Source organism: Dendroctonus ponderosae, unplaced genomic scaffold, assembly GCF_020466585.1.
Source record: "Dendroctonus ponderosae isolate FM_Combo_2020 unplaced genomic scaffold, Dpon_F_20191213v2 Dpon_F_20191213_6, whole genome shotgun sequence".
NCBI classification, from domain to species: Eukaryota; Metazoa; Arthropoda; class Insecta; order Coleoptera; family Curculionidae; genus Dendroctonus; species Dendroctonus ponderosae.
In genome coordinates, this window is record NW_026018814.1 from 6,580,284 (window position 1) to 6,596,680 (window position 16,397).

At 39.2% G+C, this 16,397-nt stretch overlaps 2 protein-coding genes across 4 annotated transcripts in view; one reads left to right on the forward strand and one right to left on the reverse strand.

Annotated features, from left to right (window-relative positions):
• LOC109540462 (hillarin) overlaps positions 1 to 14,426 on the forward strand; it is a 20,481-nt gene extending 6,055 nt beyond the window's left edge. The window contains exons 3-13 of the mRNA XM_019908861.2: positions 2,750 to 2,982; positions 9,704 to 9,820; positions 9,885 to 10,081; positions 10,599 to 10,785; positions 10,842 to 10,975; positions 11,031 to 11,174; positions 11,228 to 11,446; positions 11,499 to 11,707; positions 11,766 to 11,896; positions 11,950 to 12,207; positions 12,480 to 14,426. Of these exons, the coding sequence (XP_019764420.1) occupies positions 2,750 to 2,982; positions 9,704 to 9,820; positions 9,885 to 10,081; positions 10,599 to 10,785; positions 10,842 to 10,975; positions 11,031 to 11,174; positions 11,228 to 11,446; positions 11,499 to 11,707; positions 11,766 to 11,896; positions 11,950 to 12,207; positions 12,480 to 12,776 (2,126 nt within the window). The 3' untranslated portion in view covers positions 12,777 to 14,426. The remainder of the gene's footprint in view (positions 1 to 2,749; positions 2,983 to 9,703; positions 9,821 to 9,884; positions 10,082 to 10,598; positions 10,786 to 10,841; positions 10,976 to 11,030; positions 11,175 to 11,227; positions 11,447 to 11,498; positions 11,708 to 11,765; positions 11,897 to 11,949; positions 12,208 to 12,479) is intronic.
• LOC109540464 (dystrophin) overlaps positions 14,394 to 16,397 on the reverse strand; it is a 5,913-nt gene continuing 3,909 nt past the window's right edge. For 2 of the 3 annotated variants that reach the window (XM_048667495.1, XM_019908862.2), the window contains exons 7-11: positions 15,581 to 15,759; positions 15,432 to 15,523; positions 15,147 to 15,381; positions 14,905 to 15,088; positions 14,394 to 14,850 (exon numbers count right to left, since the gene is read on the reverse strand). In XM_048667495.1, the coding sequence (XP_048523452.1) occupies positions 14,570 to 14,850; positions 14,905 to 15,088; positions 15,147 to 15,381; positions 15,432 to 15,523; positions 15,581 to 15,759 (971 nt within the window). In that variant the 3' untranslated portion in view covers positions 14,394 to 14,569. Of the gene's footprint in view, positions 14,851 to 14,904; positions 15,089 to 15,146; positions 15,382 to 15,431; positions 15,524 to 15,580; positions 15,760 to 15,814; positions 15,927 to 15,988; positions 16,233 to 16,290; positions 16,392 to 16,397 lie in introns of those variants that run through there. The other variant, XM_048667496.1, reaches the window with a different exon arrangement.

The window sequence follows — 16,397 nt, forward strand, 5'->3', positions numbered from 1 at the left end:
GCCAAATTTGAATATCACACACTTAGGTGCAAGATTATGCTAAAATTCCATGTTTTCCGTCCCGTTTTGCTCATTTCTCGGAGGTAAAATGAGCAAGAACGCTCATGTGTACATCATTCTAGATAGAAATAAATGGCCTTTTTAGAAAGTGAACCATCGAAAAAGCAATGTTGGCAGTTTTCTCAAAAAATGCCTGAATTCAAGAAGTTTTAGGTTTGCGTGGTTTTTTTTGAGTTGCAAAATCCACTTGAACATGACGGTGCTTTTTTCGAAATTTCTGAAGAACCATTCGAGGCACAGAATTCGTTTTGGCATCGTTGGATAGATAATTGAATGGGGGGTCATAACCCTCCCCCCTGGATCCCCCCTTTGTAGAAATCTACAGAATAAATCAGTGCAAAGAGGATTTTATAAATGTTGCTTCCTTTTCCCAAGTCCAAAATTCGTTTTTCCATAAAATCCAATCGACGTTTCGCTTATTGCTACAACTGACAGGTCCAGAGACAGAGCGTCCTTTTCTGCTAAGGCAGAAAGCGGGAAGTTCACACTCGCCTGTGTGAACTTTAGATCTGTGAACATGAAAAGCCATTGTTTCCTTCATTCTCTTTGTCACACAGCTAAGAAAAAAAGCAATTATTCCAAACATAACGCTGCAATTTTCCATATTTTCGCTTGTCGTTAATTCCAATCCTCCATTTACTTGCAAATTACACTTAACCATTTGGAAACCACTTTAACTAAAAAAAAATCGAGACAATTAACCAGCCTTGACTTTACCGAAACGGTAAATAAACATTTTTATTTCCAATTACATAAATACGTGCAATTATTTGTTTTAGTGTCGAACTGGGCGTGTCGAAGAACATGTTTAATTATCTAATCGGTCAAGTAGGTACGGAACGAACAACCTGAGCTGCGATTCGCTACAGAACGATTGTTTGTTGGCTTGTTTGATGAAAAAAACCCAAAAAACTTTGTCAATTCGCTTAACAACGAGCGGACGTCTTGGTTATTCATGTCCGAGCCTTCCACTTTCATCCGGTTGATGGTCTTTCAGCTTGACAAACCAAATGGGTTTTTTCCTTTCACATGGGCGAAATCAGGCAAACATAATTCGAACTTCAACAGTTCAACATACACATACAAATTCCCAATACATGGCTATAAAAGCTTCGTTTTCGAAATACAGGGCGACAAACTTTACTTTGAAAAATACATAATTATAAATTGTCTCAAAACGGTTTTATAAATTTTAATAAAACCTTGTTGATAGTAACGGTTGTAAGAGATGTTTATTTTCAAATTTGTTTTCAGTGGCGTGCACACCGCTATGTTATTGGATATTTTTGAGAAAAAAACCGTACGTCACTGGTTTTCTGAAGAATAAAAACTAAAACTTAGTTGATTGTTCAATTCTGAAGAAAAAAATACTCTTATTTCTGTCGTCGGACTATCCGTTTTCCGGTAAAAACACATTTTCATGATGTGAAAATAATCTAGGAGCAAGCTGCAAAATATTTCATTGCAGCAGCTAAATAGGAGCCCTATTTTGAATTGTGAACTATTGTAAATGCATATTAAGTCTTTTATAAATGTAGGTTATTCTTAAAATGAACTGTCTAGTTGATTGTTTTACCATTATTTTATACTGCAAAATTTCATCATCAAAAAGTTTTTGCAGCCTTTACTACCCGCAAGGTTCATTCTCATTTATCAAACCGATCTGGTTCAGGTCTATCTACTCATGAATTTACGGTATTTATTTCTGAAACACCCTGCTCATATTGGCGTTTATATCTGTCGGCTATAAATAATACAAAAGCAAATTATAAAAAAACTGCGAGCGAAGTGCGAACCACGCAAATAAAGTCTTTGTCCAAAGGAGCGCTGCAGCCCTACAGCTCTTATGCGTCAGCCGCCTTTAACTTTAAGTTAAAAACTTTAAGTTTTTTTGCGAGACAGACTTTACATTTTCTCAATCCTGCCTCTATATGTGCAAATATAATATAAGAGTAAAAATAATATTTACTAGTAGATAAGGGTGATTCAAAATGCAGTGCATTGAATTTGGGACAATATTTTACGTGCTAAAATAAGGAAAATATATACAGCATGTCTACTTAAGCCCGCACCCTACGGAAAACTTTATCGGCCCTAAAATTATCTGAATTTTGAATCGCCGAATACATTTATCAAACTGAAAGAGCGACAAGCGACGGCAGTAACTCGTTTCCTCATGTTTATAAGTTAATAAATAGCCAGTAGTAAATATTAAATGGCAACTAGTCACCATTTTCTTTTGAAATCAGTTATAAATCTTCAATTTTTATTTACCCTCTAATTTACATCTACGAAACATGTAAACAAATCTACTTATATTGAATTAATTATTTCACGCCTTTACAGAAGGACAATCCTACTATGAGCTCATGGTCATCATTTTAATGAAGCTGTTCTTTTCTCAGTTTTAAAATGTTACTTAAAGAAATCAGCTTCAATCGAATACACTCGGCTACTTAAATAAAGGACATAAGCCTGAATAACTCCACGTTCACTTTCCGCATAGCTTCGACTAAATATATCCATGTGCAAACCTGCTTGCATTTCGATAAATCAGTTTATGGCATATGCGAGTTAATAATAATTAGAAAGTAGACAAACGATATTGTACAAATAAAAGGTCGTAGCGGAATTACCGTAAGGCTTTTGCGTAATGAGCGTTTTCTGGACTATTTTTTTTTCTTTGCAGCTATTCATGTGCGTACGCATGTCAATGGTAACTCACAACAGCCCCATTCGCCCCCGTATGGGGAGCGGCCCCACTACAGCCCCACATCGTACACTGATGGGGCTTCTCCCACTGGAGGCTACCAATATGGTCGATTCGATGCCAGCGCCCTTCACATAGCGCACGCCCTCAAGCAAACTGAGCTACAGAAAAGCTACAAGATCCATAGGGAAAAACCCATTGATGTATATTTGGTAAGTTTGAAGCGAAACTTCCATCAAATATTCAGGGTTATTATCGGTGTATCTTTTTCGGAAAAGAATAGCGGGTACAAAGAAAGTAAATTAAGAAACTCTATGAACTTTGAGACGAAATAATAGATTCAGATTAAGAGTTTTACTTCTGCAAAGACCTCATGAATTCCCGGTTTGAAATTGCTTTTTTATGAATTTTATTTTGCAACATTCTCCAAAGAAAAAATCTGAAGCTGCTAGATTGTGGTGGCCACCTTATAAGTAGGTCCAAGCGCTCCTATCCAACCGCATTTGAATTGGATTTAATTTGATTGAAACCCGCTGTATTTTATGCCGCAATTGTCCGCGTCCCATATACTGAATAACCCTGTATAAATAGATGCAAATCTAATTTTGATTAGGCATTGTTGAAACAATGCGATGGATAACAGCCGACCATTTATGGAACTCATTTTCTCCACTTAGCGATCCATAAATGGAGTCGAGGCAATCGTGGTCAAGACGCGCGGCTTTCTAGCCGGTAAAAAACTGTTTTTAATTTTATGCGACACCTTGACTTAGACGGGTTTGGATGTTCCGCGATGGAGTTGAAAAGTGAAAGGCGCCGAAAAGTGCACTAAAGCAAACCGAAAAAAAATTCATGAAAATTCAAGTTTAAACCTGCAATAGCAACGCCAACACGATCTGGCGCAGATTGTGCATTGTTTTCGAACGGTGTTTTATGAAGACCTGTAGCCAGATCGCCTGATAAATCCAACAATGGTACCGACGAAGCCTGCAGTGTTCTGCATATTTATGGTTTCCTATCTGTGTTGGATCGCTTTGGTTCAGCATTGAACTTGATGTACTTTGAGGAATATTTGTTGGAAAAAATTGCAGGATCAGTTTGGATGCGTCCACTTTTTATCATGTGGAACTGCTCCGGGCGCGATTTATTTGCCGTATGAAAACATTCGAAAAAAGTTTATTGGGTTCTCAGATGTTACCTAAATGTGGGTGTTTGCCTTGTCCAGGGCGTAGCCAAAGTCTTGAAATTTTTTTTTTKACTAGTTTGGATGCGTCTCGTTTGTCCCATTGTTGTTTCAAAGCTGCCACAAACTTTTTGGGTACTAAACACAATAGAAAAATKATAATTTATCGGTTATTTTACCTCGAAATTTAGAAACTTTTTTTAAGCAATAAACCAGGTTTTGGGAGCAACTTTCGAAGAATAGTGTGTAGTTTCGCGTAAAATTTTGTTTTATTGGTCCAGTTTGGACGCACCCTTTATGCCCAACTGTGAGATTTTGCGAACTGCTCCCTAACTATGAGCATGTTGGTTTGAAAGTTGTCACAATCTTTCTGGGAACTAAACGCAATAGAAAAATTATAATTTTTCTGGGTATTTTACCTCGAAATTTAGAAACTTAAATTTTTWAGCCGTAAAACAGATTTTGGGAGTTAGTTTTGAAGCTRAAAGTGTGTAGTTTYGCGTAAARAWTKGTTTTATTGGAMCAGTTTGGATRCAYCYTTTATGYCCCRCTGTGGAGATTTTTGCAAACTGCTCCCGAACTATGATGATGTGGGTTTCAAAGTTGCCACAAACACTTGTGTTGATGACTGACTTGATTGAWTGTTGAAGACGCATTTGCGTTTGTGTAAATGCCAGTAAATCTTWTATTGCGCATCGYAATTACAGTTAATGGACAAGTTTGCACTCATTCTTCGGGTAACATTCTGGCTTAATKAAAGCTCTGTCCAAACTGCTCTAGATTTAATTTAATTATCAAGCAAAAATCCTTTATGTGGYTACGTCCTTGTCGGGATAATTRCATGATTTTTGACGAGATTCTTTATGATTGGAAAAGTTGTTGATGTGGAAACGTGTCAGTTTCTGAACTGYGATTGATCAAAATGACGATTTAAGCAAAGAATGTATTCAATTAGATACCTGTATGTATGCATATCTAATAAAGTGAGTCATCTAATCCAATCTTAAGAGTGTAGAAAAGTGAAACTCCAGTCAGTAACCGCGAGGTGAAGTGAGAAATGGGAACAATAAGTGTTGACAACGCCGGAATTTGGCGCACCTTGTAAAAGAATGGCGGTATTTCCCAAATAAAAAAAAATACGACCTGCTATAGCCACTAATAAAATAATTTACGAGCGAAATTCTTGCGGAAGACTTCACTCGTAAAGTCGTGTGTCTTTTTCTTGTGTACCCAAACGGCCCGAGCTTGTTTTATTTGAGTGATAAATCGAAAAACTCTGCGAATTTGGACATTTTTTCATTAAACATATTAACAGAGAAATTGCATTTACAGTATGATGATATTGTAAGAAAACGGGCAATTAACCAGTAGAAAACGAATGAATTGGTTGAACAGCTTTCCATTTTACATAATGCAGTTTTTCAATGTCGTAATGGCCGTTAATTAACATGAACGCCTCTTCGTTCAATGATTGTCGATTTTAATTGATCATAAAAAACAAATAAACTTTAATTATTGCTGATTTTACACTGGTAACGAAAGTCCATAGTATACACAAGAAAATGCTTCAGATTTTTTTCGCAACACTTAAATGGTGCATTTTTTCGCTTTTTAGTCTTGTGTGTTAAATAAAAGGAAAGCCTGTGCCATGCATGCGTCGAACATAAATCAAACGATTTAAATTGAAAATTAAGAGGATTCAGGGGCAAATTATGCGGCGCAGTCACGCTGCGTTCTGTTCTGATTGCATCGTCAATTAGCTTCAGTCCACCGTAAAACACGAAAACCCAACTAATTATACAGGACGAATCAGAAACGTGTCTCAGTTGAAAATACAACAATAATAAATTTCAGTCGGCGCTCGATTTGAACGAGATGTGTTAATCTCAGGCGCTTCCAGGACCGGTTTCAAGCCTATTAGCTTTTATCCGCTGGGGACAGTATTTTACATTGTCCCAGATGCATGGGCAAAATAAACTGCATGTTTGGGAGTGTTGTTTTTAGACCAAACCCAGATGATGAGAGCTAAAAGGTTGAAAACCGATGCTGGGGGTGCCTGAGATTAACAGAAATCTCGAAACCTGATCGATTCATGTCAGCAGGAATTATATTTTTAAACTTCTATATTTATTTATATTGGGGGCGAGAAGCGAAACGATACAGCAATTCTAGAAAATTCACACAAATCGTGTTATCTAAAAATGTAAACATTTYAAGTAGATTTTTTCCCGATACGGTGCATGATCATCAGAAGTAGTTTTCTAATCTGGAACCTCAAAAGTCTTTTGAWTTTGTCTAATACCAGCAATTTGCATATAAAAGAAATGTTAACTTCAACTTCACACTTTTGGAACAAATTGATTACCTACTTTCTTTTATTTTTTTATTTGGCGGTTTAGCTTTTGAACACCGTGTATATTTGTATCATGTTTATTTTCAAAGAATGAAAATTATCTAACGGATTATTGCAAATGAAATATTTTGTGTTGTAAAAGGCCAAGTCAACATAAAAAGAGTTGAAACTTAAATTTATGCAAAATTTTTGCTCAATTTGTAAAAAAATCATCAAAGAGCACCCGGCATTTGGTAAAAGCAACACTGCCGTTGCTTTTTTTTATCAATGTTCTGCTGTTTTTACCTTGTAACCATCCTATTATTTTGCTCGGTTTTACTAAGTCTAAATCGCAAGGCCATGGGATCTATACTAGGTAATTATTGCATAAATTAGCTGCCCACAATTACGGTTTCAAAGTGCAGTTAGCTATTCTTATAATCATTGTTCACAGCGGAAGAACTAAAATATAGTTTGCATCAAAAGGSGCGCTTAAATGCATAGAACTTCCATTATCATTCCGGATACATTTATATACACGGTGATTTTTTTTCGATTTGCCAGCTAGTGCGAAATTTTCAGCCAATGTGTGAAATTTGGGGCTTTTAACTGGAGAAGTGTAAAATTGATCTTTTTGACGCAACATTTACGYTAAAATTGAAGTGGAATTGTYCAATTGCGCGTTATAACAGAAAACGGGAGTTTTGGGGACTCATGGACTAAAGGAATTCATTTAGTGTGAATGATTTCAGTCTGAAAGTTCTCCAAATGTGAATTGCGTCCGATTCAAAATGCGTCTTTAGTTGATTGCTGGTTCCAAACTTTGTAACTCCTGGCAAAGATTCGTTCGAGCAAAAACAAAAGGCGCAAAAATCCCCATAACTGACATGAAGTTCGTAAAAATTCAGTCTCAAATTTCTCGTTTAAGGAGTTTTTAAAATTGTAAAAATCTGAATTGAATAGATTTATAAAATAGCTAAACAAACTGTTGCGGCATCGCCACATTTGGTCTCGTCATACTTTCTAGATTTGAATGCCTAGAAACTCGCACACATAAGTGAAATACATGTAATTTCAATCGTAAAAGGGGATCTCGGACGTTGGATTTTGATCTAGAATTTCATAGATTATAGGTGTGCACGTTTCGGCTGCCTGCGCGTCCTCCATACACGAATACTGACTCAATTAAAACATGTTTTTCGACCCAGAAACCACATCAGATCTCCACTCTGTGAACCAACAGCGCACTCCACTAGTGAGGAAGAAGTTCGCCAGTTTTATTACTGCTCAAAAACGGCTCACTTTTCGCTCAAAGCCCGAAAAACTCGTCGGTTTCAGGTAATCGCCGCGTAAACCTCCACTGAAAATGCACGCCACTCCTGCACGCGAAACATCAGGATGAAATCGTTTTTCATGAGGGCCTAAAAGTAGAAAAAATTCTCCTGTTTTGAGCCCTGGCCGCGAAAGATCAACTCTTTTGATATATGTTTTTTTCGTGTTACATTATTTACGTGGTTCCCCATAGATAGATGTTTAGAATCCGATGTGGGCTGACCTTAACGGTGCAAAATGCAAATCAGTACCGGAAATAGCAATTAAAGCTGAAATAATAATAAGGAATTAAGTTGTGCTTCGCGCACCAAAAAACCATCTTGCAGAAAATAAAAACTAATTAAGGTAATGGAGTGAGCGGATAACAGTACCCGGTATGCGGACTTGGCATTCAAGCTTAGAAACAATTTTCCGATTTTCGAGCTTTATCAAGCCATTTGCAATCATAATCGTTTACATTCTGGCTTCAAATCCGACATTCTTTACGCGTATTTCGAACCGCAAGCTGATTTATCTGGGCTACGCTCCACTAACTTCTTCTTGTGCAACTCCACCTGTAACGCATAATCTCGTGGTTTTGCTTATCCGCCTCTGGCCTCTCTTGATTATCGGTTCCAAAGCCGCAATTCTCATGGTCGAATTGTTGGGTTCGCACCTACGAGTCGGATTTTCTGAATGTACCGACGATGGTTCAAACGTATGTTAATTCGACCCAACACCGGCCTTATATGGGGCAACCACATGGTACTTGTGACGTCATCTACGTCGTCGTCAGGAACCACGTTACGTCATTGGTGCGTGGACTCAATGAACCATCCGTTAACGCCCACAATATCAAAACCTGGCAGCCAATCAGAAGAATTCTTTCTACCCAAGTTAACCGGGCCATATTTCAACCGGTTTGCATTATTTTTTTGCTCAAAACCGTTCTATGGATTTCAGTTGCTTGTAACTTGAGTTTTGCTTCTATTCTATATTCTACTGCCGAAAGTAACATAGTTGTCGCGCCTTTCAAGCCTTAACTTCTGGTAAGAAGGCCAGCTTACTTGTAATACACAGGGTGTTTCATTTGCAATTTTACAGCTACATACAGATAGCATCACTACATTTTTTAAAGAAGCTACGAGTTAGGCGAAATATTATTAAAATTTGAAGTTTCAGTACGAAAATATACGAGTTACCGCCCCAGACTTTAGCATTGAAAATATATCCATACGTCCAAAGTTTTGATAAGAAAAAAAGCTCCGAATTCCCAAGTTCACCACCGAAACAATAACACACTTGGTTGAAAGGAACCGTTTATTTAAGCAATTTCGTTGCAGATGATGGGAAATAAAAACTGGATCTTACACAAGACACCATTTAAATGTCTTGCAATAAAACAATTGTCCATCGGTATTTTCCTGCACAAGAAGAAAGTAGACATACCTACTTCTTTGCAATGTACAATTATCGGCCAGTTTACGTCCATCCACTTCCTGTCCCAGTCCAATTACATGTGCAATTCGCAGCAAAGCGGAAAACTGTTCGCAAAATCCGACTTTTCTTCAAAGCCTGTTGGGTTCTAGCGCAAGAACCTCCTTGATGACTGGTTGGTTCATCGTGGGACTGCAAACCAGGAAATATGCGAACTCAACAATAAAACAATCAGAAGCACCAGAATGCATTATGCCATCATCCTATTTAAGATTTATGTTATATAACTACAGACAATTTCTATAATTACACCCATGTTAAATGGTGCTTAATTAAGAGACCCGTTGGGTGCGAAGGTGCAGTAGTCGAGGCCAAACTGAACAATAGGATTGGTTCAGTTTGATGTCCATATCTTCCATCGATTTGTCAGGGAAGGTCAGCGTTACACTATAAATTTACACCCTTTTTTAATAAACAAAGAAGTTTATTGGTGCTAATGCGATTAAATGACTATTTTTATCAATATCTTGAAATGTTTGCTTCTTTTGACGATCTCAGGCAAAATCAAGTCAACTTAAGTTAGAGACTTCTGGAAACTATCTTTGATCCAAGATCTACCAGTGGTTTCTTGCAACGATCCACAAAAGTACAATTTTGTTTCCATTTGCAGGACAGAGACGAACAAAGACGCTTGGAAATGAAGCATCGGAAGGAGGAGGATGATCTTTACCGGAAGTTTGCGCGCCACCGCGAAGAAGAAGAGCGCCGAATTAGGGATGAAATTCGGGTAATTTTCCCGTCTTTACCAAATTGACCATTTTCAAACTGACACTTTTTGCTTGTTTGCTTAGGATGAATGGGAGAAAGAACTAGAAAGGCTAACGAACCGCTTCGAGAGGGAAATGCAAATGAAGCGCAACAAAAGGGATGACCAAAACGTGCTCACGCTAAGACACCAACAGGAGCGGGAGGACTTGGAGAAAAACATGACTCTACGACGGGATAAAAAGAAGGAATCCCTAACGAGGAAGATGCTGGAACACGAAAGGTAGGAGGCAAAGAATATCGATTAAATATACACGTTGCCAGGGGTTTACTTATAATTCTTTAGAGTTCCACCATAAAATGGCGTTCACTTAATTCATGCAAAATGTGGGATGTAAGTAAATTTAATTTTGCTTACATATATTAGTAGCGCCTTTTAAGCCATGTGGGTCGGATTTATGGTTAGTACCATTCGATGCATAGTGGGAACCGGACATTAGGAATATGCCTGATGGACTAAAGCGATGAAAGCATTAAACAAATTCATTTCAAACTTTGTCAAGAACTTTAAAGAAAATGCCTGGACATGCCAATTAGCATTTGAAATTGTGCACACAGTAGCATATTAATCGAAAAAGTCGATTAATTATTTTAATTTGAACACGATCAACTGCCCTTATTGCCGTTATTTCCACTAAAAAAACAGATTTTTATTTACCTACATTTATTTGAAAAATGAAAAGAGCGAAAAGAACCACAAAACTACCTCGTTCGTTCTTAATCAATTCATGTAATTGTAGGGCTGCGACTGCCGCTCTGGTTGAGAAACAAAGCCACGAAATGTTGGAACTTATCAATGAAAAACGCAGCGAATACATGCAGGCCGAGTCTCTGTACTTGGACCACAACGACGGTTACACTGAGGAGGCACAGCCTTATCCCGTGCATGCGCCGCCTCCTGCGCCTCCTGCTTTAAGCAAATTCCAAGTGAGCAAAAATAGCCAACTCCAAAACAACATAATTCCAATTCATTTGCCTTTCAGGTCTATAACGATCCGGTGGAATTCTCCAATGTGGATCAGATCGCTATATCAGTTGCTCAAGAAGACCAAAAATCCTTCACTGACCTGGTGAGGCAGCTTGTGGGGCGGTGCGGCTCAGACATAGAAAAAGCCCGGTAAATCCAATGCAATTAAACAATTCCGGATAACTAAAATACGCACTGTTTCCAGAACGATCTTCAGGTGGATAACAGTGAAGAACTTGAATACCATGTCTTTTGACGATAATTTGCGAGGCGATACCCCCATGGGGCTGCTTAGGGGCATAAAGAATGGCACCGAGAGTTATCATGTGCTGTTTAAGAGGCTGTGCAGGTAATAATTGGATGGCGACCAGCAAAACAGGGTGATAGTGAAATGGTTTTTAGCTATGCAGGGTTGCACTGTGTGGTGATCAAGGGCTACTCAAAGTCGGCAGGATATCAGCCAGGAGTGCGGTTTGAAGACAATCGGTTCCGAAACTCTTGGAATGCGGTTTATGTAGCTGGAGCGTGGAGGTTTGTGCAGTGCAACTGGGGAGCCAGGCATCTGGTCAATGCCAAGGAGGCGCCGAAGGCTGGAAACAAAGCCAAATCCGATAGTTTAAGGTAAACCAGGCAATTCCAGTTTGGTACAGATCAGTGATATTCGATGCTCTAGGTACGAGTACGACGATCACTACTTCCTAACGGATCCCAAAGAATTTATTTACGAGTTCTTCCCGCTGCAAGCCGAGTGGCAACTGCTGAAGAATCCCATCACGCTGCAGGAATTCGAAGAATTGCCGTTCGTCCGGTCGCTGTTCTTCCGCTATGGGCTTTACTTCTCCGACCCCAAGACGAAAGCCGTCATGTTTACGGATTCGACCGGTACAACTACTCATCTTCCGATTAAAACGCTCATTAAACTCAAACGTGTGGCTTTCAGGGGCTGCCACTGTAAAAATCGCCATGCCTTCACACATGCAAGGAACGCTGATATTTCACTACAACCTCAAGTTCTACGACAGCGACGGGGATACCTTTGAAAGTGTCTCGCTGAAAAGATTTGTTATGCAGGTAGGCAACATTAATCAGCGAAAATTCAACGGTAATACTTTGGGGCGTTTTAGTCGGTGGTGGGCAACACAGTGGCGTTCCGAGTGCACGCACCCTGCAGCGGCGCCTTTCTGCTCGACATATTTGCGAACGCAGTTACCCCCAAAGAGTACCTTACTGGCGAACCAATGAAGTTCAAGAGCGTGTGCAAATTCAAAATATGTTGTGAAGATCTGCAAACAGTGATGGTGCCACTACCCGATTGCGCCAGCGGCGAATGGGGCCCCACTAAGGCTACTAGGTTGTTTGGATTGGTTCCGATCACGCACCAAGTATGTACCAAGTCATTAGGCGAAACTACATTAAACGACCGAATTAAGTTAATGTTTAGCGGCATTAAATGGTCTAAATAGTATCGGAACACTGGCAGTGTCAATGCTTTCGCGTTCATTTTTTGGGCCTTTAGGACGTTGTTGATAATATGATGAAAATAATTTCTTACCGACGTTGAGACATATTTTCCAGGGCGGCCTAAAAGCTCAAAAACTCACCAGTTTCTATATGAAAAACTACAAGTGTGAGATAATTTTCTGTTTTGTTTTAGGATGCACTAATCTTTGCTGGCAGAGAGTTGGAAACGCAATTCCGAATGTCGCGTCAACTAACCGACTTTATGGCCACTCTGCACAAGAACGGCGTTGAAGAGAAACGATTGTCCAAGTTTGTGTCCCACAATGTGACCGATGATATTGTTACGTTCAATATCAGTTTTCCGGAAGAAGGACAATACGGACTGGACATTTACACGCGCGAAATGGCCTCATTGCAGGACTTGCCAGGTGAAAAGCACCTGCTGACGCACTGCTGCAAATACCTCATCAATTCATCGAAACGAAACTAACCAGGTTACCTTTAGGTAGTAAACTTGCCCATGGAGTGCGGAAACTTGTTGAAAATGATTGTTCCAAACGCGGTAAGCCAGATTGGAAAAAAATCGTTTTCAACAACTGTGTTTTCCGCGAGACCTGCGCGCTTGTTTGTTCATTTTTTTCAGATGTTATCTAGTCTTAAATTAATTTACATGTGAAAACATTAACGACGATTAACCGGACTTTTGATTTGCTTAGATCGGTTTTGCTGAAACTTCGGTGCTGACTTAGTGAGAGTTCAGAGATACTTAATATATTTCTTAGTTGCCTAACACTTGCCAAATTTCAGGCATATTTTCTTGGAAGGGTTTTGTTCGGAATGCATATACAGGGAGGTCCAGTTTCCAAAGAGGAAACTTCAGGGAACGACAGAGAATAGAAATCAATATGAGTTTGCATTATAAACTATAATTAGGAAACGCTTTGTTAAAGGAATACAGGGAATTTAAGTTTGTTTTAAAAAAATCAAATTTATTAATTGTTGTCAAACAGCTGGGGATATCAAAGCAAAATTTTGCAGGCCCTGCCAACGACGAGAGAGTACATATATATAAATAATCTTTATTTCCTACAGAAAAAGCCTATCGACCCAATCGGTCTTTCTGCCCTAAGAGTACATTTTGCAATAAGAACGAAATTTTGTGTTTTGTCTGTAGCCTCCGTGCCAACAGATAAATGAGTGTTTTTAAAGACAAAAATAAGAATACGACACTGCTGTTTCATAGAATAAAAATCATGTTTTTGCATTCTCCATTCAGTTCGAAAAAAAATGCCTTTTAAATTTCTCCGTACAAGCGTTTTTACGTAAAAAATAGCTGATAATTTAATGAAACTGTAATATAATTAATTCGCAAATTCAATCGATGATAATCACAACAAAATTAAAGAAATTGTCTAAATGTAGTCCGCGCTCTTTAATACATTTTCGACATGGACAACTAATTATGCACGAATTTATTGCAGCCGATACCTTATGAAAATTTTTCCGCATATCATTGCAGGCTTGTTGAATTCGTCAAAGTAAATAATCTCTGGTTAAAACTGGAGAAGAATAAAGTTTATATTTTTTTTCTATTTGCCCCCAAACGTAAAAGTCCAATGAATTCAAAAAATCAGTGGCGTTCCACTCCAATCATTTTTTCCTTAAAAGCATGTGTTAACGTGTTAGTACGGACATCACTGACAAAACAAAAAAATGAGTTTTTATTGGAAAATATGCTCCCCGTTGGCAGTTATTGCCCGTAAAATATAATTTAATCCTTAATGAAGCGTTTCAAGAATGCAGCTTAAAAATCATTCATAGTATTTTGATTCTCTATCGCGCCCTGAGTTGACTCATTGTACATATTTCTATGCAGTTTCCTCCTCCAAATTGAATAAATCGAATATTGATAATATAGGAGAGTGCAATATTAACAAACGATTCGACATAAGCAACAAGAGATTTTTATATAAAAAATATATATTTTTGTAATAATTATGAATATGCACGTGTTATGAATTTATATATATTTTTGTTATGTACTATTAATTTAATTGCGTTAGGATTGAACAATTTTGTACATTGCTTAAATTCACATTCCACTTAATTGCATTTAAAAGTAATAAAGTTTATTTATTAAGAGATCGTTTGATTGGACATTGAGGACAAGAAACTATTTCAGAAATTTACATAGAAATTCGATTGCATTCGATATTGCACCTTGTTAGTTATTGTAACTGAGCAGGCCAAATGTGTTTATTCTCATTTCCTTTACTTTTGAGGTCAACTTTTGAGTCTTTTCAAAGCAGAATTGCAGCGGCTCGACTCTACGTTGTCAATAATGGACGTAAGCATACCCTCAACTTCCGTGACCGCGTATTGTAAGTTGCTGTTGTCCAATTGGCTCAGAGAGTCGTCCAATGAGAAGTTGTTTGCCAGGATTTGCTGCAGTCTGGCTAGAGCCTCGTCCAAGTTGTGATGCGAGAGCTTTCTGGGCAATTTCGGCACATCGAAATGCGCTTTAGGCTCGGCAAAGTACGGAAGCTCTAATGGAGTCTGACATTCTGAAACAGTCGCAGGTTTAATGGTGTTTTGGTTTAATTATTAGAGCCTCTTACGGGTGTCACTGCCACTTGCAAGACTGTCCTCTATTTCAGTCATCAGTGTTATTGGACTCACGTTCTCCAAGCTGCCCAGCTTGTACTTGGAGGCATTGTGTTGGCACACCATGGGAGTGGACTGAGTCTTTCCCAAGTTGCATCTGTTCTCCTTTGTGGCACTACCTGAAGTGTTGATTTGCATCTGCAACATTTCCTCTGTAGATGCACATTTTTACATGTTTTTTTTCAGGACGGCAAACCTTGAGCATTTTCAGCTTCTGAATATTCCCTGCCATGAACAGCCGGTACTCCTCTAAGTACTTGCGCATCTCTTTGTCGTTGTGGTGTCCGAAGATCAGCATCTGCTGAAGCTCGCGGTTTTGAGACTCCAGCTGCCTGATTACGCCTTGAAGCTGCGTTTCTGGCGAAGAAAGCGGATCAATGTCACATAACTGAGCGGCGGACATAAGCTTGCAGCCTCCGTTGGCAAAATGCCTGGAAACGAGCATTTAGGAAAAACACTGCTAGTTGCCCCATCCGCTCACCTGCTAGGCTTCACTGCGGAGTAAAAACTGTTGGGTTTTTTCGCGCAAAACAACCAGCCATAAAGGCCATGGAAAACCATCCGGCAAGCGTCCTGAAACCAGAGTCACAAAAATGCGTTCATACAGCCTTTCATTTAACATTCACATACCTTCTTGGATAATACCGTGCAATATTCCCTCAAAGAGTGGGATGCTTTGTGCGAGTGGCTTGTGCGCCCTGTGAGGAAGCACCGCTGGCATTGAAGGTACTTTGGGCACTTTGCGCAACTGTAGCGCAGCCCTAAAAGGGGCGTTGTTTTGCATGTAGAGCACTTGAGCGGGTGGATCACTGTAATAATGCAATTGTGAACGAAAAATCGGTGGTTACTTTCTGTAGGACTTACCAGTTTCCGAGTTCTTGAGCTTCGCAACCAGAGGCAGCCAGGATAAAAAGGGGATGTCCGAATTGAGCCAGCTCATAAAGGTGCATTCAGCAATCCCCACCAAGCCGGGCGACTGGATTTCACGAGAGAATAAAGTGTGGAGAACCACATAAACTGGTCTACTCTAGTACTTACATCGGCAAAACATTTGTCTACCGCAGCGTTTAGGCAGTGCACACTAAATACCGGGTCTTCGTGTAGATACTTGATTAACAAGTGCATTTTCTGTAGCAGGCCAAGCAGTCGCACCCTGGTGATGCAATTGTTATGGTCAGCACACAAAGAGAAAATATACTTGTGCAGCTCGGGCAGGGAACTGTTACATAGAAGCCCCAAAGTGAGCTTCACTGAGATGACCTGGATGGTCCCTTCCCTGCAGCTAATAAGGAAATAACATCACTGCCCAATTCCAGTGGGGTTCTTCACACAGCACCAACCTATCAAAGACATTGTATAAAAAATTGATGACCATCTCAGCCACAAAATCAACATCGATGTTCATGTGGTTTTGATTGTTGGCGGCAAAAAAAATATCCGCCAACAC